The sequence below is a fragment of the Hyla sarda genome, chromosome 9 (genome assembly GCF_029499605.1).
Source record: "Hyla sarda isolate aHylSar1 chromosome 9, aHylSar1.hap1, whole genome shotgun sequence".
In the NCBI taxonomy this organism is placed as follows: Eukaryota; Metazoa; Chordata; class Amphibia; order Anura; family Hylidae; genus Hyla; species Hyla sarda.
Genome location: NC_079197.1, coordinates 154,866,733 through 154,892,051, shown reverse-complemented (window position 1 = coordinate 154,892,051; position 25,319 = coordinate 154,866,733). Strand labels below are relative to the sequence as shown.

The 25,319-nt window shown below is 43.8% G+C and overlaps 1 protein-coding gene across 7 annotated transcripts in view; it reads right to left on the bottom strand.

Annotated features, from left to right (window-relative positions):
* LOC130291198 (fibronectin type-III domain-containing protein 3A-like) overlaps positions 1 to 25,319 on the bottom strand; it is a 121,940-nt gene that overhangs the window by 58,980 nt on the left and 37,641 nt on the right. For 3 of the 7 annotated variants that reach the window (XM_056539724.1, XM_056539730.1, XM_056539726.1), the window contains exon 2: positions 8,589 to 8,726. In XM_056539724.1, the coding sequence (XP_056395699.1) occupies positions 8,589 to 8,699 (111 nt within the window). In that variant the 5' untranslated portion in view covers positions 8,700 to 8,726. Of the gene's footprint in view, positions 1 to 8,588; positions 8,727 to 9,459; positions 9,488 to 9,651; positions 9,669 to 9,931; positions 9,966 to 25,319 lie in introns of those variants that run through there. The other 4 variants (XM_056539725.1, XM_056539728.1, XM_056539729.1 and 1 more) reach the window with 4 other exon arrangements.

Below are 25,319 nucleotides of genomic sequence, written 5' to 3'. Positions count from 1 at the left end.
ATAGAGCTGACCATAGGTGTCATTGGGGTGAATCCTAGAGCTGACCATAGGTGTCATTGGTGTGAATCCTATAGATGACCATAGGTGTCATTGGGGTGAATCATACAGCTGACCATAGGTGTCATTGGGGTGAATCCTAGAGCTGACCATAGGTGTCATTGGGGTGAATCCTAGAGCTGACCATAGGTGTCATTGGGGTGAATCCTAGAGCTGACCATAGGTGTCATTGGGGTGAATCATAGAAACATAGAGCTGACCATAGGTGTCATTGGGGTGAATCCTATAGCTGACCATAGGTGTCATTGGGGTGAATCATACAGCTGACCATAGGTGTCATTGGGGTGAATCCTAGAGCTGACCATAGGTGTCATTGGGGTGAATCATAGAAACAGAGCTGACCATAGGTGTCATTGGGGTGAATCATAGAAACATAGAGCTGACCATAGGTGTCATTGGGGTGAATCATAGAGCTGACCATAGGTGTCATTGGGGTGAATTATAGAAACAGAGCTGACCATAGGTGTCATTGGGATGAATCATAGAGCTGACCATGGGTGTCATTGGGGTGAATCATAGAGCTGACCATAGGTGTCATTGGGGTGAATCATAGAGCTGACCATAGGTGTCATTGGTGCGAATCATAGAGCTGACCATAGGTGTCATTGGTGTGAATCCTAGAGCTGACCATAGGTGTCATTGGTGTGAATCATGGAGCTAACCATAGGTGTCATTGGTGTGAATCCTAGAGCTGACCATAGGTGTCATTGGTGTGAATCATAGAGCTGACCATAGGTGTCATTGGTGTGAATCATAGAGCTGACCATAGGTGTCATTGGTGTGAATCATGGAGCTAACCATAGGTGTCATTGGTGTGAATCATGGAGCTAACCATAGGTGTCATTGGTGTGAATCATGGAGCTAACCATAGGTGTCATTGGGGTAAATCCTAGAGCTGACCATAGGTGTCATTGGGGTGAATCATAGAGCTGACCATAGGTGTCATTGGTGTGAATCATGGAGCTAACCATAGGTGTCATTGGTGTCAATCATAGAAACATAGAGCTGACCATTGGTGTCATTGGTGTGAAACAGAGCTACGTACAGCCTGACGAAGCATCCATTGGCGCATACGGACCGTGGCCGGCGTCTGAACCCCCCCGTTCCATCCACCGCCTCCCTACCGAAGACCCTGTTAGGGGACTAGCCTACCTTTGAGGACACATACTAGGCGAGTGCTCCGTTTTCTATTTTCTTGGCATCTATAGATTTGAAATACCCTTTGTTTCCGTGAAGCACCGCCTAGGATCCAAAATTGGGATCTACATGCTCCATCTCCATTCATCGCCCACATACTAACTAAGCTACAATTATAACAGTAGCACGTTCAGTGCCAATTCATTTCTACTTCTTTTTTTTTTTGTTTCTGGTGGTCATATTTTACATATAATTCCCTTTTCAATCTTTATTCAAGTGTCCAGGAAGATACATGCTGCTAAAGTGCCAAAGCCTGGCACGTCTCCTGGCTCCCCCTTCCTTTTGGATTATCAAACAGGATTTTTGTTAGAGCGCAGGGCCCAGTCTCCCAATCTTGTGCCACTACAAGATTCTACACAGAATTGGGGTGCGCCTAGACTCCTGTTGTACCAGATGCTCTAGGTCTGATGCCCATTTGCTTCATATGATATGGGACTGCGCTACCCTTACACAGTTTTGGGCTGATGTGGGTCAGTTGCTCAGAAGAGTATTCGGGTGACCATTTACTTTGTCTGACAAGTAGTGTATTTTGGGGTGTATAGATGGTTTGGATGAGGACAGTGGCTTATATATTGGTATCAACAGAATTTTATATCAAGCCCGCAAGTTGATTGCACAACATTGGTTGAGAGCCTCTCCGCCTACTGTGTCAGAACTCATAACAAAACTGAACCATATTCTTAGGTTGGAAAAGGGTGTGTATCTCAAAACAGAAGGCCATGGATAAATTTGAGCTTATATTGGGACCTTGGATTGACACTCCGGGCCTACCGTCAGTATACTTACGGAGGACCCCTATGGAAGTGTTGTTGGGGGAGCGAGCTAATCTATCTGTCTGTCTTTTGTACTGTATTGCTCTTGTCTTGTTATCCTGTGTCAGTCCTGTACTGTTGTATGTTTTCAGGCGGTGGCGCTCTCTTTGAGCTTCTGAGTGAGACCCCACTTGCACTTTTTCTGCAATCCCTTGTTGATGTCCTCACCCGCACCTCTTGCCGACTATCTAGAGTGGTGACCTTCCTTTTTCTACCTTTGTAGATAACTTGTTTTTGTTTAGTATATCATGGTTGTATTTTATCTATGCAATGTATGTACGGATCATGCATTCTGTTGCACTATTTTTATATTTTGCAGTTATCTCCTCATCCTTCAGGGAGGGTACAACACGGGAACTGGGGGGGTGGAGAGGTTTTTATGGCTTTGTTTTTTTTTTTTTTTGTAAAAAACAAAATGTTCAATAACAATTTTATGATTTAAAGAAAGCGGATGGCAGAATCTGCACCACAAATTCACAATTTAGTGTACTCTAACAAGCCTACATGATGGGTCTTCGCAAGCAATATGCCATCCCTTTATAATATATAGCTTTATATATAATAAATATATATATATATATATATATATATATATATATACACACACACACACACACACCTTTCCACCAGTAGGCTGACAAATACTCGATATGTACAGTACAGCTGCTCACCCATATGTTACACATTTAGTTAGGGATCCAGCTGAACCAGGAAGCTGTAAAGCAGCATGTGGGCTTATAAAGTTTGTTCTCCAGTGTATACTACCTACCTGATGTAAGTTGCTGAACTTGTGTTGATCAGCAATAGATCCACATGTGAATGTGCGGCATTGTCTTTCTTTCCAAATTTGTGGCACATAATTTTTTATGTCTAGCTGGGGGAACATTAAACATAAAGAAAAAAAAAAGTGATACTCACCTACCCTGATTCCCTGCAGCTTCCACTAACAGCTGCTCTCGACCCTTTGCTTGAGTGTGGACTGGGTGCTGTTGGAACGGTAGCTGCAAGGGATCAGGTTAAAAGGGTTCTCCAGCACAGAACTTTTTTGAACCCCAATATAAAACAACCACCGGGACTTACTTGCTGCCGTTCTCGCAGTGCTCCGGTATCGGAGCTCCAGTCCTTCAGCGGAGATTTCTTCCTGGTTTCCAGTGGTCGACGTCACACAGCTGATCACTGGCTCCAGTCATGTCCTGCCTTGGACGGTGATAGACAAAGTTGCAGTGTGATGTACTAAGTCCTGGCAGCAGGAAGAAGGCCAGTGCTGGGGCTCAATATGTCACCCTGCCGATCATCTTATCATTGGCTGAGGTGGAACTTCACTGTGGCCGACGATTAGCTGTTCAGCAATGTGACATGTCAACCCCCAGCAACCAGGAAGAAAATGGCACAAATAACAGGAGCTGCAATACCGGGGGCTCTGCGAGAGGGGCAGCAGGTAAGTCCAGGTTGTTGTTTTAATTGCTGGCAGCTCGAGGATGATGGTCCGAAAAGGTTTTACATTGAAGTACTCCTTTAAGTCAGTATGACTTCTTTTTTATGTTTAACATGCCCCCCCCCAGCCAAGTATAAAAAGTTTAAACTGACATTTTTGACAGTGCAAACTTAGATGGACAGATATCAGATGTGCCCTATTTATCAAAGTGGCTCAACGTGGTACAAGTCATCCATGCCATTAATTTTTTTGCACAAATCATGCCAGAATTCAAATATATAATGCAATTTTGCCAAGTGTGTTTTTTAAGACTTAAAGGGGTACTCCAGTGGAAAAAAAAATATTTTTAAATCAACTGCTGCCAGAAAGTTAAACAAATTTGTAAATTACTTCTATTTAAAAAGCTTAATCCTTCCAGTACTTAGCTGCTGTATGCTCCACAGGAAGTTGTATTTCTTTCTGGAGTTCTTTTCTGTCTGACCACACACAGTGCTCTCTGCTGACACGTCTGTCCATATCAGGAACTGTCTGCAGTACAAGCAAATCCCCATAGCAAATCTCTCCTGCTCTAGACAGTTCCTGTCACGGACAGAGGTGTCAGCAGAGAGCACTGTGGTCAGACAGAAAAGAACAACTCAACTTCCTGTGGAGCATACAGCAGCTGATAAGTACTGGAAAGATTAAGATTTTTATATAAATGTAATTTACAAATCTATTTAACTTTGTGGCCCCAGTTAATTTTAAAAAATCTGTTTTCCACCGCGGTACCCCTTTAACTCCTCCTTAAAGGGGTACTCTGGTGGAAAAAAATGTATTTTAAATGAACTGGTGCCAGAAAGTTAAATCGATTTGTAAATTACTGTCCAGAGTAGAAGCAAATCCCCATAGCAAACGTATCCTGCTCTGGACAGTTCGTGACACGGACAGAGGTGTCAGCAGAGAGGACTGTGGTCAGACAGAAAAGAAATTCAGAAAGAAAAGAACTTTCTCTGTAGTAAACAGCAGCTGATAAGTACTGGAAGGATTAAGATTTTTTAATAGAAGTCATTTACAAATCAGTATAACTTTCTGGCACCAGTTGATGTAAAATAAATTGTTTTCCACCGGAGTACCCCTTTAACTCTCAGCTCCACATTCCCCACACACCCAGTACCCTACGTAAACTGCTTGAACTTTCAATGTAAACAGCAGCATATACCAGATGGGTGGATGCACGGTTTCTGCACCTGCAGACCATTACAGCGGGCCGTGCCGGACTGTCAGGGGAAGAAAGAGGCCCCATGTCTCATGATCCTACTAGCCAGGTCCAGGCTAGTCCTGGTCTGTCACGCCTGCACTCGTTTTGCATTATAAAGGTAACACAGTAGAAAAAAACCATAAGCAGGACTCGACCCTTCCAAACCAAGCATATTTCTAGTTTCTAGCAGCTGCTGGTTTCAGAGAGTGTCGCGTCTGTCACTGGCGGGTATTTCAGAGAAATGCTAAACAATCCGAAGCTTATTTCAGCTGTACTCTTGCGCAACTGGAGGCTTTAAAAACAAGAAAACATCTGTTTCACAGTTGCAGAGAAGAGACTTGTTCGCTCGAGCTGCCAATGCGAGTTTATTTGCGTGGAAATTCATTTCAGACTTGTACAATCAGAAGTCACTTTTTATTTTTCATTTTCATTTTTTTTAATACATTTTGACGAAGAAGAATGAAAGAAGTCGGAGGCGAACTATAAATGCCAACAATGTTACTGGGAGATTTATGGCATTGTTCCTGGCTGCCGCTACCCACATGTAATTAGTGGTGTGAAGTCATGGAAAATAATGCGGCGGCGGCAGCCAATACAAGCAGTGAGAAAATGCTATTTAATCTTTGCTCCATATTACAGCTCAGGCCGCGGTGAGAAACAGAATGGCGTCCTAAATGGACACTGTCAGATACTAAAACTTTTGATATGTTGTAAAGCATGTATAACCAATAGGTTTTGCATTTGCTTTCATTAGAAAATTTTCATTATTTCATACTGAAAAATCCAGTCAAACAACTGTCCCCCCCCCACTGCCTGCTTGGACACATACTAGTCCTGCTGTGTCCATGCATCATCACCTATGTCATGGACACACTTCCTTGATTGACAGCTGTGAGCGCAGGGCTCAGAGCTGGAGGAAAAATCCTCTCACTGTCAGCTTGTGTCCCGCTACTGTCAGTGAGGACAAGCTGGGAGTTGTAGTTTTGCTAATGCTAGAGGAGATGTGAGCAGACAGCATACTGAGATAATAGATCTCACCCTATATCCAAACAAGCAGAGATCAAAGACTGGTGGAGCGGGGAGAAGCCACTGGGGACCACCCTAATGACCTGTGGTTCAGGCAGCATGATATTGATGAAAAAGTCCCTGTAATTCAACATTCACTATTCAAAAAAGGATAATGTTAAAGGGGTACTCCACTGCTCAGCGTTTGGAACAAGCTTTTCCGAACGCTGGAGCCGGCGCTGGGAGCTCCTGATGTCATAGCCCCACCACTCATGACGTTACGCCTTGCCCCCTTAATGCAAGTTTATTGAAATGACAGGGACACTTTAAACATATTGAATTAAAGGGGTACTCCGCTGCACAGCGTTCGGAACAAAATGTTCCTAACGCTTAGAGCCAGCGCCGGGGGACTCGTGACGTCATGCCCCCCAATGCAAGTGTATGGGAGGAGGCGTGGCGGCTGCCACGCCCCCTCCCATGCACTTGCATTGGGGGGGGGGGGGGGGGGGGCGGGACGTGACATCACGAGGGGCGGGGCCATGACATCCCACGTTCCCGACTCTGTTTTTTGTTCCGAACGCTGAGCAGCAGAGTACCCCTTTAAAGCAGAAAGTCTTCACTTCAACCACATATTAATGGATTTGTTTCGGATCTATCGTGATGGGGTAGAGGAAAAATGACGAAAATTGTGTCTCCGTTCACACACTTCAGAACCCAACTGTGGATCTACTGGTTCCTGAGAATGGATAGACTGGCACCTAACACCTACAGCATCACTAAAGCAGGACAATATCAAAATCTAAACGGGTGGACATGACCTGGGTGTGTAGGCTGCATGACTGATCTCTGGGACATCTGGGCCAGGTTTCTCACTCTCGTGTACACTCATCTCTCCGTTTTCTAAGAATAATTCTAAACTGAAACCACCGAGCACTTGTGAAAGCTGCGGAACGCTGCACTTCAGTGACTATGAGAATAGAATGCCACCGATCAGTCAAGTGGAAGGAAGTGATACCACTTCATAAGGCACTGGGCCGACCTCAGCTAGAACAATACAATTTGCTTCTAGTGGATTTTCGGTAAAAAAAAAAAAACTGGTGAGAAATTAAATTTCATCGGTCATCGGGTTCGGTCATCACCACATCCCACAACAACTTACCTACTGATCATGATTCAACTTCTAGAAGGTCATAAAGCTGCCTATATACGTTATTAGAGGGTATATACGCCATTATTGTACATAAGTACACCCCAAAAAGCTTTGCCACTAAGAAATCAGTTTTTAAACCCCATAGTTTTTGAAGATGACCATACACGTCAGATAAAAATTGGACAAACCCGACAATATTGGCAGGTTGGCTGACCACCTAAAGTATATGGTAGACTTCTGACATTTGGAGTTGGGCGAAAGTAGGAGACAGAGATTAGGAGTTAGGAAGCAGCTTACCCCTCCTCCCCCTCCTCTTTTTATTGAGAACACATGCATGCTTGTGCAGACTGGGTGATACTGTGTATGGGGGGGGGGGGGAAGAATTGCGAAAGATGGCCAACAGCTGAAGCAGAATTAATCCAACATTAACATGTATAACAAACCTATAGGGGAGATTTATCAAAACCTGTGCAGAGGAAAAATGGTGCAGTTGCCCATAGCAACCAGATGGCTTCTTTCACTTTTTAAAAAGCCTCTGGAAAATGAAAGAAGCGATCTGATTGGTTGCTATGGGCAACTGGTCCACTTTTCCTCAGCACAGGTTATGATAAATCTCCCCATGTTCTCGTTTCTATGCTGACGTTAAATGACACAGCAGTGGCATGGCGCTGGGAACGCAAAGCACGCCCTTTCTTCATAACTGTTATAGGGAATGTGGCTTTACAAACCTGGAGGTCTAAGTGCAACAGCGGCAACATCTGATTATAACTTTTGACCAGAAATTGGCAAAGTTTTAACTACCAGAATGGGAGGAGCCTGGATTACAACATGGTATATGGTAGTGGTCTCCAAAGTGTGGACCTCCAGATATTGCAAAACTACAGCCTTTGGCTGTCCGGGCATGCTGGAAGTTGTAGTTTTGCAACATCTGGAGATCTATATATATATATATATATATATGTATGTGTATATATATATATATATATATATATATATATATATATATATATATATATATATGCATGCATACATACACACACACACACAGTCTATTTTAACTGCTATTAGGTATCCTACCATGAAAGATATACCCAAATACAACTGGGTGAAGCCAGCATCAGCAGAGCCTCTTTATTCAATAACTTGAAGGGGTACTCCGGTGGAAAACATATATATATTTTTTTTTAAATCAACTGGTGCCAGAAAGTTAAACAGATTTGTAAATTACTTCAATTAAAAAATCTTAATCCTTCCAGTACTTATTAGCTGCTGAATACTACAGAGGAAAGTATTTTCTTTTTGGAACACAGCGCTCTCTGCTGACATCACGATCACAGTGCTCTCTGCTGACATCTCTGTCCATTTTAGGAACTGTCCAGAGCAGCATATGTTTTCTATGGGGATTTTCTCCTACTCTGGAAGTTCTTAAAATGGACAGAGATGTCAGCAGAGAGCTCTGTGTTCCAAAAAGAAAATAATTTCCTCTGTAGCATTCAGCAGCTAACAAGTACTGGAAGGATTAAGATTCTTTAATTAAGTAATTTACAAATCTGTTTAACTTTCTGTCACCAGTTGATTAAAAAAAAAAAGTTTTCCACCAGAGTACCCCTTTAAGGTGTCTCCTACAGCATTATACCTACCGGAATACTGCATAAAAGCAAAAAAAAAAAAAAGGAACATATAAATCCCATTTACCTGTTGGGTGCTGTCGCCATTCACCATGTGAGGTACAAGTGAAACTTCATTCATTAAAGGCGTAGCTTCCAATGGAGGAGGCTGGTCGGCCATCATGGCTGAAATGATCATTCATCGACAGATGTTCACATCCACCTCCTGGACAAAAATAAAATAAAAAATATATTAACATTAAGGTGGTAACTTCTAAGGTGAGCAAAGAATAAAAATTCTTAAAATGGACATGTCAAAAAACAAAAAATTTTGGCCATGCATGTCAGAAAGAGGTCAAAAGTTTTTATTGGTGGGGTTCTCACCAGCGGGGAAGAAGTGTGCAGTAACAATATTTCCAATCTTGACCATCTTTAAAAAAAAAAAAAAAAAGAAATAAACAGCCAATCATGAGCCTCAGCGGTCACACTCTGTACTCAATAGTACCGAGCGTGAACGCCAAGAATGCTGATTGGCTGCAGTGGTCATGTGACATACGTTGCTCATGTAACACCGGAGTGCCGACCGAAGACTTCTGTTGCTGAACACCAAATGGGGGATCAGCACAGGGTCAGAGGTAAGTAAAACTTTTTTTTCCCCTTAAAATAAGAGGGTGGCAGTAATAATAGTGACACAGGAAAATAAAGGGACACTAATAACTGTGACACAGGGAGAGATGTGGGGACACTAATGACTGACACAGAAAGATGAGGGGACACTAATAACTGTTACACAGAGGGAGGTGAAGGGATACTAATGACTGTGACACAGGAAGAGATAAGGGGACACTAATGACTGTTACACAGAGGGAGGTGAGGGGACACTAATGACTGTTACACAGAGGGAGGTGAGGGGACACTAATGACTGTAACATGGAGGAGATGAGGAAACAATGACTGACACGGAGAGATGAGATGATGCAAATAATTGATAAGGTGCGATGAGGGGAAGCTAATAACTGTGACACAAGGTGAGATGAGGGGACACTTATGACTGTGCCAAATGGGCAGATGGGTATGCTTATAACTGTGACACAAGGGGAGATGAAGGGACACTAATGACTGACACGACAGGGATGAGGGAACACTAATACCTGACACAAGGAGAGATGATATGAGGGGACGCTAATAAATGTGCCACAGGGGAAGATGAGGGGACACTAATGACTAACCATATGAAGTGCCATGCGGCATCCTGGCTCCTAAGGTTTTTTTCCTGGCGCCCATTTACAACAAATTTGTCAAGCCCAGATATATATTTTACACTGTAAAATATATACAGTATTGGGGCTTAACAAATTTGTTGTGAACCCAGTAGCCAGTAAAAAATTTTTTTTTTTAAATAAAATAAAAAAAGAAGGATCATATACATACATACAATACATATAGGGGGGAGATTTATCAAAACCTGTGAAGAGGAAGGGTTGCCCATAGCAACCAATCAGATCGCTTCTATCATTTTGCAGAGGCCTTGTTAAAAATGAAAGAAGCGATCCGATTGGTTGCTATGGGCAACTTTTCTTCTGGACAGGTTTTGATAAATCTCACACATTATATACTGTGTGTGTATATATATATATATATATATATATATATATATATATATATATTTATTAGGTATCGACCGATAACGTTTTTTTAGGGCCGATACCGATAATCGGTGGAGGTTAGGGCCGATAGCCGATAACTTATACTGGAATATCGGTATAAGTTATCGGCTATTTATCCCCCCGCGACACCGCTGCAGATCATTGTTGGGGTGGGGGGCGGTCCATTATCGGCAAGGTAAGGCCCAAAATCGTGATTATCGGCTGATAATATCGGCCATACCGATAATCGGTCAATCCCTAATATATATATATATATATATATATATATATATATATATAAATAAATATATATATATGCACACACACATATATATTCATACAATTTATACTAAAACACACACGCTCATAGTCTGCTTAAGAGGATTAGCCCAAGTATTCAAGAGTTAAAAACACTGAACATTCCCATGAAAAAAAATAAAATAAAGAATGAGATAACAGGATACAGGAAATTTGTCATGCCATATTAAATTTATCTGGTATCTTTTTTCCACAGGGATATAACAAAAGCCTACTGTGCTGCGCAGTGAGATTTATTACACTCATTTAGCCATCTCTGATTCACAGGAGCACTAGGGTATATATACAGGCTGATGTTTATTGACCCACATATACCGCCCTCCTGGTCAATAGACTAAAATATACTTCCTCCCCGATGTGGTTAAGGCCAAAGCTTTTATAACATCCGATGGTCGCAGCTCCATGTGGGATAAAGCTCTACAGGCAGAGTAACTCTATGTCATATCCAAGTGCAGGAAAAATGATATAGGCTCAATAGGCTGGACCAGTGTTCCTCCACGGAGTTTTAGTGTTGCAACAGCTGGAGGCACTCTGGTTGGGAAACACTGGGGTGGACAATGAAACAAATAATCATGAAGGGCATCAGCAGGTCATGTATCAAGTCACTGTAAGATGGAAAATTCCTTGAAAGGCGACAGGAAGAATGAATGTTATAGCAACAGCCGACGTCATTTCAGAAGGGCTGATCTGCGATTAAATTACGCGTGCCAACTTCCTTTATATTGTGCAGGCTGATAAAGCCAGATCATGCTCGTGCCAGCACTGCCTCGTTACGCACGTCACTTCCTGTAACTGTGAGAAGGCAACGAGTTCATGTAACAATGCCAGGGTGTTTAAAACTGTTGTGGCAGGGTTTTCTCAACCAGGGTGCCTCCAGCTGTTTCCAAACTACAACTTCCAGCATGCCCGGACAGCCTTCGGCTGTCCGGCCATGCTGGGAGTTGTAGTTTCACAACAGCTGGAGGCACCCTGGTTAGGAAAACACTGCATTACGGGGAACTCCAGAAATCAGATACATATGTTCGTAACATCGATGATGTGGGTACTGGGTACCGAGTTTCTACTTTTGAGTCACATCCTTTAGCGGTATTTTTCATTTTATTTTTTTTTGCCCATATCATGCCCGCTCATCATCACTAGTCATACAGCTCCATTTGTTTTATTGCAGTAAAGCTGCCTCCATGCATTGCATTACTGTAACTAGGTTATGTGATCACCATTTTGATTCCCCCCCCCCCAAAAAAAACTTTTTTATTACAGTCCTATGCCTGATGACCTACATCATAAGTCACTAACCCCTCTCCCCAACCAGATCTGTATACTACTGCTATCTCTAGGATATTAAGCTATATAGTAGATATACATCTCCCCTCCAGGTCTTTACAATATACTGCTGCAATTTTATGGGTTTAGGATATATAGTAGTTATACATCCCGCTCAAGCTCTATCTGTACACTGCTGCTGCTATCTATGGTATCAGGATATATAGTAGTTACATACTTCCCCCTTCCAGGTCTTTCTGTATGGGATCATGATATTTACACCTCTCCTTCAGCTCTCTCTGTATACTGCTGCTATTTTAATGGGACCAGTATAAATAGTATGTACACACCTCCCCCAGCTCTATCTGTATACTGCCGTTATCTCTATGGGATCAGGATATATAATAAATATGCACCTCTCCTGCGGCGGTGTTTACACATTGCATTTCTCTTTTTTGAATTTCATTTTTTTATTTGTTCTGATTTTGCAGTGATTGGGAAACACTGTTGTATACCTTGGAAGGCTTATTCACTCTAATGGACCAAAAGCAGTCTACTAGTGACTACATTCAAACTATTTTCTGAAAAATATACCGTATTTTTCGCCCTATAGGACGCACCGGCGTATAAGACGCACCCAATTTTTAGGGACAAAATCTTTAAAAAAATAAAGATTTTGAACCCAATAGTGGTCTTCAACTTGCAGACCTCCAGATGTTGCAAAACTACAACTCCCAGCATGCCCGGACAGCCGTTGGCTGTCCGGGCATGCTGGGAGTTGTAGTTTTGCAACATCTGGAGGTCCGCAGATTGAAGACCACTGCAGGAGGAGGTAATACTCACATGTCCCCGCTGCTCCGGACCCGTCACCGCTGCCCTGGATGTCGCTCCATCGCTGTCGCCGTGTCCCCGTCGCTCCTGAACGTCTCTGCTGCCGGCCGGGTATCCTCGCTCTCCATCGGCGTCGTTACGCACGCCGACGCACGTACGCGACGACGAGGAAGGAGAGCGCCGGCCATACAGGGGATCCCTGAACAGAGAAGACACCGAGAAGGCAGGTAAGGGTCCCCCCCGGTGTCCTGTAAGCACTAACCCGGCTATTCAGTCCGGCTGTTCGGGACCGCCGCGGTGAGATAGCGGCGGTCCCGAACAGCCCGACTGAACAGCCGGGTTAGTATCACTTTCCCTTCAGACGCGGCGTCAGCTTTGATCGCCGCGTCTGAAGGGTTAATACAGGACATCACCGCGATCGGTGATGTCCTGTATTAGCCGCGGGTCCCGGCCGTTGATGGCCGCAGGGACCGCCGCGATAGGGGTGTATTCGCCGTATAAGACGCACCAACTTTTCCCCCCCAGTTTTGGGGAAGAAAAAGTGCGTCTTATACGGCGAAAAATACGGTACTTCAATTTGGCGACACTCGAAAGGTGGTCTACTGCACTTGAGTCACATGAAGATATACATGTAGGAAACAGACTGAAGAATAGACCGGCCATGTCACACATTATATTTATATATATATATATATATATATATATATATATATATATATATACACACACACACACACACACACACAGTGGGGCAAAACAGTATTTAGTCAGCCACCAATTGTGAAAGTTCTCCCACTTAAAAATATGAGAGGCCTGTAATTGTCATCATAGATATACCTCAACTATGAGAGACATAATGAGAAAAAAAAATCCATAAAATTACATTGTCTGATTTTAAAAGAATTTATTTGCAAATTATGGTGGAAAATAAGTATTTGGTCAACAACAAACAAGCAAGATTTCTGGCTCTCACAGACCTGTAACTTCTTCTTTAAGAGTCTACTCTGTCCTCCACTCGTTACCTGATTGAACTTGTTATCAATATAAAAGACACCTGTACACAACCTCAGTCACACTCCAAACTCCACTATGGCCAAGACCAAAGAGCTGTCGAAGGACACCAGAAACAAAATTGTAGACCTGCACCAGGCTGGGAAGACAATCTGCAATAGGCAAGCAGCTTGGTGTGAAGAAATCAACTGTGGGAGCAATTATTACAAAATTTAAGACATACAAGACCACTGATAATCTCCCTTGATTTGGAGCTCCACTCAAGATCTCACCCCGTGGTGTCAAAATGATCACAAGAAGTGAATAACCTGCAGAGAGCTGGGACCAAAGTTATAAAGGCTACCATCAGTAACGCACTAAGCCGCCAGGGACTCAAATCATGCAGTGCCAGACATGTCCTCCTGCTTAAGCCAGTACATGTCCGGGCCTGTCTGAAATTTGCTAGAGAGCATTTGGATGATCCAGAAGAGGATTGGGAGAATGTCATATGGTCAGATGAAACCAAAGTAGAACTTTTTGGTAAAAACTCAAGTTGTCGTGTTTGGAGGATAAAGAATGCTGAGCTGCATCCAAAGAACACCATACCTACTGTGAAGCATGGGGGTGGAAACATCATGCTTTGGGGCTGTTTTCCTGCTAAGGGACCAGGACGACTGATCCGTGTAAAGGAAAGAATGAATGGGGCTATGTATCATGAGTGAAAACCTCCTTCCATCAGTAAGGGCATTGAAGATGAAACGTGGCTGGGTCTCTCAGCATGACAGTGATCCCAAACACACAACCCGGGCAATGAAAGAGTGACTTCGTAAGAAGCATTTCAAGGTCCTGGAGTGGCCTAGCCAGTCTCCAGATCTCAACCCCATAGAAAACCTTTGGAAGGAGTTGAAAGTCTGTGTTGCCCAGCGACAGCCCCAAAACATCACTGCTCTAGAGGAGATCTGCATGGAGGAATGGGCCAAAATACCAGCCACAGTGTGTGAAAACCTTGTGAAGACTTACAGAAAACGTTTGACCTCTGTCATTGCCAACAAAGGTTATATAACAAAGTATTGAGATGAACTTTTGTTATTGACCAAATATTTATTTTCCACGGTAATTTGCATATAAATTCTTAAAAAATCAGACAATGTGATTTTATGGATTTTTTTTCTTATTATGTCTTATGTCTCTCATAGTTGAGGTTATAACCTATGATGAAAATTACAGGCGCCTCTCTCATATTGTTATGTGGGAGAACTTGCACAATTGGTGGCTGTGTGTGTGTGTATATATATATATATATATATATATATATATATATATATATATATATATATATATATTATTATATATATATATATATATATATATATATATATATATATATATATATATATATATATATATATATATATATATATACCGTATATACTCGAGTATAAGCCGAGTTTTTCAGCACGATTTTTCGTGCTGAAAACACCCCCCTCGGCTTATACTCGAGTGAACTCCCCCACCCGCAGTGGTCTTCAACCTGCGGACTTCCAGAGGTTTCAAAACTACAACTCCCAGCAAGCCAGGGCAGCCATCGGCTGTCCGGGCTTGCTGGGAGTTGTAGTTTTGAAACCTCCGGAGGTCCGCAGGTTGAAGACCACTGCGGCCTTCAACATCATCCAGCCCCCTCTCACCCCCTTTAGTTCTGAGTACTCACCTCCGCTCGGCGCTGGTCCGGTCCTGCAGGGCTGTCCGGTAAGGAGGTGGTCCGGTGAGGAGGTGGTCCGGGCTGCTATCTTCACCGGGGAGGCCTCTTCTAAGCGCTTCGGGCCCGGCCTCAGAATAGTCACGTTGCCTTGACAACGACGCAGATACGTCGTTGTCAAGGCAACGGCTCTATTCCGGGCCGGAAGCGCGGAGAAGAGGCGCCCCCGGTGAAGATAGCAGCCCGGACCACCTCCTCACCGGACCACCTCCTTACCGGACAGCCCTGCAGGACCGGACCAGCGCCGAGCGGAGGTGAGTACTCAGAACTAAAGGGGGTGAGAGGGGGCTGGATGATGTTGAAGGCCGCAGTGGTCTTCAACCTGCGGACCTCCGGAGGTTTCAAAACTACAACTCCCAGCAAGCCCGGACAGCCGATGGCTGCCCGGGCTTGCTGGGAGTTGTAGTTTTGAAACCTCTGGAGGTCCGCATGTTGAAGTCCGCAGTGGTCTTCAACCTGCGGACCTCCGGAGGTTTCAAAACTACAACTCCCAGCAAGCCCGGACAGCCGATGGCTGCCCGGGCTTGCTGGGAGTTGTAGTTTTGAAACCTCTGGAGGTCCGCAGGTTGAAGACCACTGAGGGCGAATGATGAGAAGAGGATGATGAAGGGGGGGGGGTGTGGGGATGATGAAGGGGGGTGGGGATGATGACAAGGGGATGATGAAGGGGGGATGTGTGGGATGATGACAAGGGGATGATGAAGGGGGGATGTGTGGGATAAGGGGATGTGTGGGATGATGACAAGGGGATGATGAAGGGGGGATGTGTGGGATAAGGGGATGTGTGGGATGATGACAAGGGGATGATGAAGGGGGGATGTGTGGGATGATGACAAGGGGATGATGAAGGGGGGATGTGTGGGATGATGACAAGGGGATGATGAAGGGGGGATGTGTGGGATGATAAGGGGATGTGTGGGATGATGACAAGGGGATGATGAAGGGGGGATGTGTGGGATGATGACAAGGGGATGATGAGGATGTTAATGACGGGTCTGGATGATGACAGGGGGGGATGAGGTATTTCCCACCCTAGGCTTATACTCGAGTCAATAACTTTTCCTGGGATTTTGGGTTGAAATTAGGGGTCTCGGCTTATACTCGGGTCGGCTTATACTCGAGTATATACGGTATATATATATATATATATATATATATATATATATATATATATATATATATATATATATATATATATTGCGCAAAAGAGGAAAAATGGAGGAGGGCACTGACATACAAAGGGGTTACTATATATGGATCAAGGGAACTGATGGGAATAGATGTCTTCCAATTTCCACCCGCTGTGGTTCGGAACCGCGGGATGACTTGACCGGACGCGAAAGCGTCCGGTCAAGTCATCCCGTGGTTCCGTACCACAGCAGAAGTAGTTAGCAGACATCTATTCCGGTCAGTGCTTTTCTATGTTTCTTCGTTTTATTGTGTTACGTATCAGCATACCTCCGGGCGCCACACAGCCCGAACATGTAGTGGATCCGCCTTAAACCTGAAAATGTCACTTCCCAACGCTACTGAATAGCAGGGACGTGCACAGACATTTTAGGGGACAGGGACTGAACTAAAAAAAAAAAAAGGGCACTTCTTATAATTATGTATATAAATGCCTACATAATGATGCCAAACTACCCAGGGCACTTATGGGAAGAACATCAAAAGGGGCTGGGGGGGGCTCAAGCCCCCTTTCTAGTCAACCTGTGAACGTCCCTACTGAATAGGTTGTTGCATAAGCTGAATCCTACATTGTTGTTGACACAGAGTCCATTTTGTAGATATCAGGTAGACATTCTATCCAGGACGGCAGAACGCTGCCAGATACAAAGCAACGAGGAAGTGGGAAAATCCCTTCTTTGTTAACACAGGGGGAAAAAATGGCTCATATATTCAAATTTGTTTAATCTAAAATAAGCCATTGTGAAAAACGAGACAAAGTCACAAAGCATCTGCTGTTCTAGCACCTACCCCAGCGGTTTACATAAGCCCAAGAGTTTCTGTCATGGCATTTTCAGGTCACAGACATCTGGAGAACTAAGCAGAACAGATGCCCGACGCTAAAAAAGAGAGTACTCCGACATAGAGACAAACTATTGTAAACAGCCTATTATTTAAAGGGGTACTCCCCTGGAAAACAATTTTTTAATCACCTGGTATCAGAAAGTTAAACAGATTTGTAAATTACTTCTATTTCAAAATCTTAATCCTTCCAGTACTTATCAGCTGCTGTATACTACAGAGGAAGTTCTTTTCTTTTTTAGTTTCTGTCTGACCACAGTGCTCTCTGCTGACACCTCTGTCCAGGTCAGGAACTGTCCAGGGATGGAGAGGTTTGTTATGGGGATTTGTTCCTTCGCTGGACAGCTCCTAAAATGGACAGAGGTGTCAGCAGAGAGCACTGTGGTCAGACAGAAAGGATATTCAAAAAGAAAAGAAATTTCTCTGTAGCATACAGCAGCTGATAAGTACTGGAAGGACTAAGATTTTACACATTTACAAATCTGTTTAACTTTCTGGAGCCAGTTGAGACGAAAAAAAAACATTTTTTCACTGGAATACCCCTTTAAGAACAAATCTGTTCGGCGGTATAAAGGTAGACCCTTTAGCTTTCCTTACATTGATCATGAACCGAACAATGGCGGATTCAACCGTAGCCAAGCCGTTGGCCGACATTAGGAAAAGCATACCCATTTTAAAATACTGGGGGGAAAAAATTTATTTTCAACCCGGGCTACAAAAGGTAAACAAAATAAACTTTAACGCACCTACGTCAGCCTTACGCTGGGGGCGGGAACGTCGGAGAGCTGTCGGCCTATCACCGGCCGCAGCGATGTTCCGCCTCGGCTGGTGATAGGCTGAGCCCACTGTCATATAAGGAGCTCTGGCCGGCTTCTTACATGATAGTGCGCTCAGCCTATCACCAGCCAAGGCGGAACATCGCTGCGGCCGGTGAGGCTGACAGCTCTCCAACGTTCCCATCCCAAGGAAACAAGTGAGGCCGGTACCAGACCAACGGGAGGTGAGTTAAAGTTTATTTTGTTTATTTTTTGCGTGACGGTTAAACCCAACATCCGCAGGAATGGCAGGGGGGGATGGAGAATTAAACCGCAGCCATTCAAATCAATGGCCAACCATGTAATGCATGGACAGGACCAGTCCACCAGGCCAGAGAAAGAACCCCTCTTATAAAGAGGCTTCTCATTCTGTCTCATAGGTGAAAAGTGAAGGATTCATCTCAAATCCGTAGACTCTAAATGGTGCGGATATCGTCACAAAACACGAGACACCATCTTTAACATCCATGTACTGTACAAGGTATCTCTGTAACCAGGGAATCACATATCTGCAATGGTGCTGTAGACAAAACCATTAACGGTGGTTACAAATAGAGATGAGCGAACTTACAGTAAATTCGATTCGTCACAAACTTCTCGGCTCGGCAGTTGATGACTTATCCTGCATAAATTAGTTCAGCTTTCAGGTGCTCCGGTGGGCTGGAAAAGGTGGATACAGTCCTAGGAAAGAGTCTCCTAGGACTGTATCCACCTTTTCCAGCCCACCGGAGCACCTGAAAGCTTTACTAATTTATGCAGGAAAAGGCATCAACTGCCGAGCCGAGAAGTTCGTGACGAATCAAATTTACTGTAAGTTCGCTCATCTCTAGTTACAAAGAAGCAGCAGTCGGCACAACCTTGCTGTTCCAGAGGTGTACAAGGGCAGTCTAGTGGTTTTAGGAAGGTGAGTTAATCATGGGTCGGTATTGGTGGTGCTCAGTCTCAATGAGATATAGGCAATTGAACCATGGAAGAAAAAGAAAGTGAGAGGCCACTCACCATGTCCCTGTTTCCCAGGCAATTCTTTATTTTATTTTCATTCAGTGCTTTAAAATAGCCAGCAAGGAGAGGTCAGACGCCTGGCCTAGACATCTTATCCCCTATCCAAAGGATAGGGGATAAGATGTCTGATCGCCGCGGTCCCGCTGCTGGGGTGCCCTGGGATCCCCGCTGCGGCACCCCCGCTCTCATTAGAGCACAGAGCGAGTTCGCTCTGTGCGTAATGACGGGCAACGGAGCAGCGTGACATCATGGCTCCGCCCCTCGTGACATCACGGCCCGTCCCTTTCAATACAAGTCTATGGGAGGGGGCGCAGCGGTCGTCACGCCCCCTCCCATAGACTTGCATTAAGGGGACGGGCCGTGATGTCACGAGGGGTGGAGCCATGATGTCAAGCTGCTCCGTCCCCCGTATCGCCCGTCATTCCGCACAGAGCGAACTCGCTCTGTGCTCTAATGAGAGCGGGGGTGCCGCAGCGGGGATCCCAGGGCGGCGATCAGACCTCTTATCCCCTATCCTTTGGATAGGGGATAAGATGTCTAGGGGCGGAATATCCCTTTAAAGGGGTTGTCCTAGGATCTATCCTCACTCCCCAGCACTCAACTTCCAGGGAGCATGCTGACTGTACTTTTCTCCTAATTTAAAAGGGGTCGTACTATGTCACCCGGCTCATCCCATGTTGCGACTGCTGCATGAGGACAAAGCCATGACTGCATGTAGTGGCCAATGGTCACACAATGTTGCTGCATGTGGTAGTTGCAACAGGACCAGCCCCTACAAGCTTACAGTTAAAGGGGTACTCCAGTAGAAATTTTTTTTTTATATCAACTAGTGCCAGAAAGTTAAAACAGATTTTTTTTTAACTTCTTCTATTTAAACATCTTAATCCTTCCAGTAGTTATCAACTGCTGTATGCTCCAGCATCCTTTCTGCCTGACCACAGTGCTCTCTGCTGACACCTCTGTCCGTGTCAGGAACTGTCCAGAGCAGCCGCAAATCCCCATAGCAAACCTCTCCTGCTCTGGACAGTTCCTGACACGGACAGAGGTGTCAGCAGAGAGCACTGTGGCCAGACAGAAATTAAAAAAGAAAAGAACTTCCTCTGTAGTATACAGCAGCTGATAAGTACTGGAAGGATTACGATTTTGAAATAGAAGTAATTTACAAATCTGTTTAACTTTCTGGTACCAGGTGATTAAAAAAATTGTTTTCCAGGGGAGTACCCCTTTAAGTAATAGGCTGTTTACGATAGTTTGTCTCTATGTCAGAGTACTCTCTTTTTTAGCATCAGGCATCTGTTCTGCTTAGTTCTCCAGATGTCTGTGACCTGAAAATGCCATGACAGAAACTCTTGGGCTTATGTAAACCGCTGGGGTAGGTGCTAGAACAGCAGATGCTTTGTGACTTTGTCTCGTTTTTCACAATGGCTTATTTTAGATTAAACAAATTTGAATATTTGAGCCATTTTTTCCCCCTGTGTTAACAAAGAAAAGAACTTCCTCTGTAGTATACCGCAGCTGATAAGTACTGGAAGGATTAACATTTTTAAACAGGAATAAGTAAAAAAAAAAAAATCGGTTAAACTTTCTGGAACCAAAAAAATAAAAAATGTTTTCCACCAGAGTACCCCTCTTAAGGCCAGGTTCAGTTATAGAAGCAGAACAAAGAAAATATTGGTGTGGCGGGGTCACTTAAATGCTGTACACTAATAGAGTGAAGAAACCCGTTCACTTAAACAGGGGGAAATTGTGTCCAACATTTTCAATGGAACAGCCAATTGAGATGGAAACAAAGGCTAAAAACAGGGGGCAACAGGACACAAAAGCGCTGGAGGCGGCCATTTTTCTGTTGAAGAAAAGGATCCACATTGATCAATTGAAGTCAACTGCTAGAAAATTTAAGCTGGATAAGTATCTTAAATAGAAAACACTAAACAAACAAAAATAAATAAATAAGACAAATCGACTTACAACAAGAAACAAAAACATGGGGGTAAACCGGGCCCCAAAATATTTCTTTCACTAAGACTACTTGAAAAGTTTCACTATTTAAAAATTTCCGATAAACTTAAGCAATAGAAATAATAATTGTTAATTACGACAGCGCCAATGTTAAACACACATTACGGGAAAAGGAATAATCAATGGATTGGCGATCTGTGACAGCAGTTTTTCCCTTTTAAATAGCGCAGACATTTTCCCAGCAATACAATTAAATAGAGAAACAAACACTTCCCTGGAAAGAGAACAGTGTGGCGTATTTGTGCTGAAATGTCATACACACCAATAAACATCCCATGATAATAGAAACCACAAAAATTATTACTAAGGAAAAAAAAAACCTGAAGAAATAAAATATTAGATGCAGATGTCGGCTCTTATGGCCTAGTGCACGTCTACTAAGAGCCACAGCCGGGAGATTATGGTAATATCCAAATCCAAAAATACAGGCATTCATGCAAATCACGGAACAAGGAAAAGGACAGAAGTTTCCAAATTGGAAATAATTCATATGAGGACTGTGGTCAGTCACATCTGCTGAACAACACTGCGAAGGAGCTGTCATAAGGATCATCCACAAGACCAGAGATCTAGACTGAACCCCAACTGTGGATATGGCAGCAATGAGAATGGTGTTTGTTCTGATCTATAATTTCGGCCTTTTTAATTTTGAAGTCCCCATTATGCTTCAGGGAGTATCCACATCACGTTTCATGCCCCAAGGCACAGAGGAGTTTGAAGCAAAAAATTGGGTGTAGGCATATCTGTATTCCGATTGGCACAAACCCCATTCTAACCAATATCCTGAACGGAGTCACCAAGACAGACCATGTTTTTCAGTTGTAGCCAAAAGTAGATTTTGAGCTTCTTCCAACAGATCTGTGCCACAGAGGCAGGAAACGTGATGTGAATGCCCATCTGCCAACTTTGATTGGACAGACTGATCTAAACATTAGTAAACCTACAAGTTTTGTTAGGAATGGTTGCCGGCTGTCTCACATGTAAGGGGTTCTTCCAACTGTTCCCCAACAGAGAATGATGGAGGAGTCAAGGATCGGGTATGTTGGATTTTTATCATCCCGACTCCTGTTTTCGGATAGATAAGCCACCATCCGGGCTGTATGGAAGTAGCTTACCTCCGACCTTCACATTCTGAAATTACAAATGTTAAAGGGGTATTCCAGTTTTTTTTTTGACTATGCTCCAGGGGCTGTAAAGTTAATGTAGTTCATAATATAGGTTTATACAAATTGCAAGACAAGAGATGGACCAGGCACTGCAAGGGTTAAAGCATTCAGTAGGTAGCGTTGCCAGCCAATAGGTACTGTAGCGGTTTATTAATACAGGTCGAAGGGGGTGCTCAGTGTCATGAGTAAAGGTAACATGAGTCCAACAATGCAAAGAAGAATATGGGCAACTCACCCATAGGACTTCTGTAACAAGGATGATTTATTCCGGCACTGGAGCAAAATCAACAAAGATTTAACAGGCTACAGCATGGAGCAGGAGGAGAGTGGGGTAGGTGCAGAGACTGGCAACGTTTCACGTCAAATGACGCTTCTTCCGGCCACAGTTCATAATATAGTGTCTGTACCTGTGTGTGACGGTTTTCTCACAATTCTTCTGTGATTTTCACTCCAATATTTAGTTTTAACAGCATACAAAATGACTGTTTCAGATTTTTCCCAGGTTGCAGTGCGGCCGAGACCTAACTCACTAGTCAGCTGATGACAGGGAGCCTGTCTGCTTCAATGGGTGGAGCGATCACTTGGTGGGAGAGAGAGCAACTAATGCTACAGCTGCAGGCACCCTGATTGAATACCACAGGTCTTTTGAATGGATGCAGCTCATTTATGTTTCAATGGGTGGGGTGGCTGATGTGTGGGAGGGAGGAAATGGAATTATGGGATTTGTAGGCAAAAGAAAAAAACTCAAACAGCAACTACCAGTTCATAAAAAGCTAGCCACAGTATTATGGTAATCTCACAGCATAGCCATTTAGCCCCAAGACAAGCGCAGATCCTTCCTAAGCATGTCCATTACTGCCTGCCAGGTACGTACTAAAATCACCTTATGGTGGAGAAACCCTTTAAGCCAAGCTGAATGTCCATGTGTATGGGGAGAAATTAACTGTAATTGGCTGAATGACCTATTGGGCCAACAGCTTTTGAAGGGCATCATTATTCTTCCTATCAAATCTGAAGGAACCACCTATGACGTCTCAAACAGAGTCTCCGATAGTAGTGGTGTGAATTAGACTTAGGTGCAATAACCTTAGGGTATGTATTACCTTCGGTATGTATTAGGCTTTGTTCACACTAGTGTCACAGCTTCCATTTAGAATAGAAGCCATGATACTTTGATGGATCTTTTGATTCATGGAAATGGTCGTCAACTGACAGCACTGACAAAACACCTCAGCATGGGAGGTTAACGTTAAAGCGTAACTTGGCTGATAGTTCAGCGGCAGGATACCTGTTTAAAGGGGTTATCCGGCAAACAAGCAGCACCTTCTATTTGGAGCTACGTCTCCAGTTTGGGAAAGCTCTTTGTTTCTGGGGCTGAGGACATGACGTAACGTCATGTTACGCCCCCTCCATTCATGTCTATGGGAGGGGGGGGGGGGGGGGAAACTACAAAAATTTATTGGGAATTGCTTTAGTAACAACTACCTATTTCTATTATCCAGCTGGCTCCTACCTAACTGCAGGAACATCCTCCATGCATCAAATAAAGGTGCAAAACTGTCCACAGTGATTGGTTCCGATGACCGGTTTCTATTACGGAATTGCTATTTATGCATTGGCCCAAGATTCTCTTACTTCTCTTCGGGTTTTATCGGATTAAATCTTATAAGGAACAGACACGGTCTCTGTGGTTTGCAGGCTCCATATATTTATATCAATGTTGTCTCATGTCTGGGAATGATTCCCTGTTAACTGAATAGAAAATCAGATGCAAAAGGAAAAATTATGTCAGGCCCGGATAACCTGAACGATTAGGATCGCCAAAGGGTCTGGAAACGCAGATCCAAACTTATCACACTGTATGTCCCCCCTTAACCTGTATCTGGCAGAGTTTCCCTCTTGCGGTGTAGTTAATTTGGACGCCAGATTGTCGGACACGCCACACAGGGGAAGGCATCTTGCTGTGGCACAATTTATGACCGCCAGATGCTGTACAATTGATGCCGACTGATGCACTTTGTTGTGTCCTCGGTTCCAGGCTGGGCTCACCGAGCCAGATCACCAGATATATGTGAACACAGTCTTACTAGACCAGATATTTCTTTTTGCTTTTTTATCATGTTCTCAATTTTCCAAACAGATTCATCATGTGTTTGACGGCTTTTTATTATTATTATTATTATTATTTTGACTTGAGACCAACAAAGCAGCTCAGAAAATCTCACAGTAAATCCGACTAATTAATGACATTACGTGTGCAAATAATAATGGTGCACCCTGATGCAGAGATTTAAAAAAAACTATGTCCTGATATATTTTTATGACAGAGTTTTTCACGTACTCACCTATACCAATTATCAATACTTTTTTTTAAATCACAACACAGCAGAGGCGGCTCTAGACTTTGTGAAGCCTTTGGCAAAAGTTAAACATAAGGGACTCTCGGACCCTCATAATTGAGATATGCTCCCAATAGTTAGGTAGGGAACCCCCCCTATCAGATAGAAGCCCCCGGTAGGTAGGGAATCCGCACAATTAGATACAAGCCCTCTGTAGGTAGGGAATCCTCCCCTATAAGGTAGAAGCCCTCAGTAGGTAGGTAGGTAGGGAATGCCCATATTAGGTAGAAGCACCCAATAAGTAGGTAGGTAGGTAGGGCCCCCCCCCTTCACCAATTATGTAGGGAATGCCTCCTAGTAGGTAGAAGTTCCCAGTACTTAGGGAGTCAGGTAGGTAGGGAGTCTCCTATTAGATAGATGCTCCCATTAAGTAGTTTCCTCAATAAGTGCCTCCAATGAGTTCCTCCTTTTTTTTTATGGTCTGCAGGTATCGGGAACATTTGGTCAAGTACAAATACTCATGCAAGTGTGGTGTCCCGGTACTGCATCCTATACGGTACCTGTATAGAGGTCCCCATAGCCAGAGTCCCTAGGACGTCGGGGTCCTTATCTAGTCCGCCCCTTGTCACCTCTCATCTAGGAATTA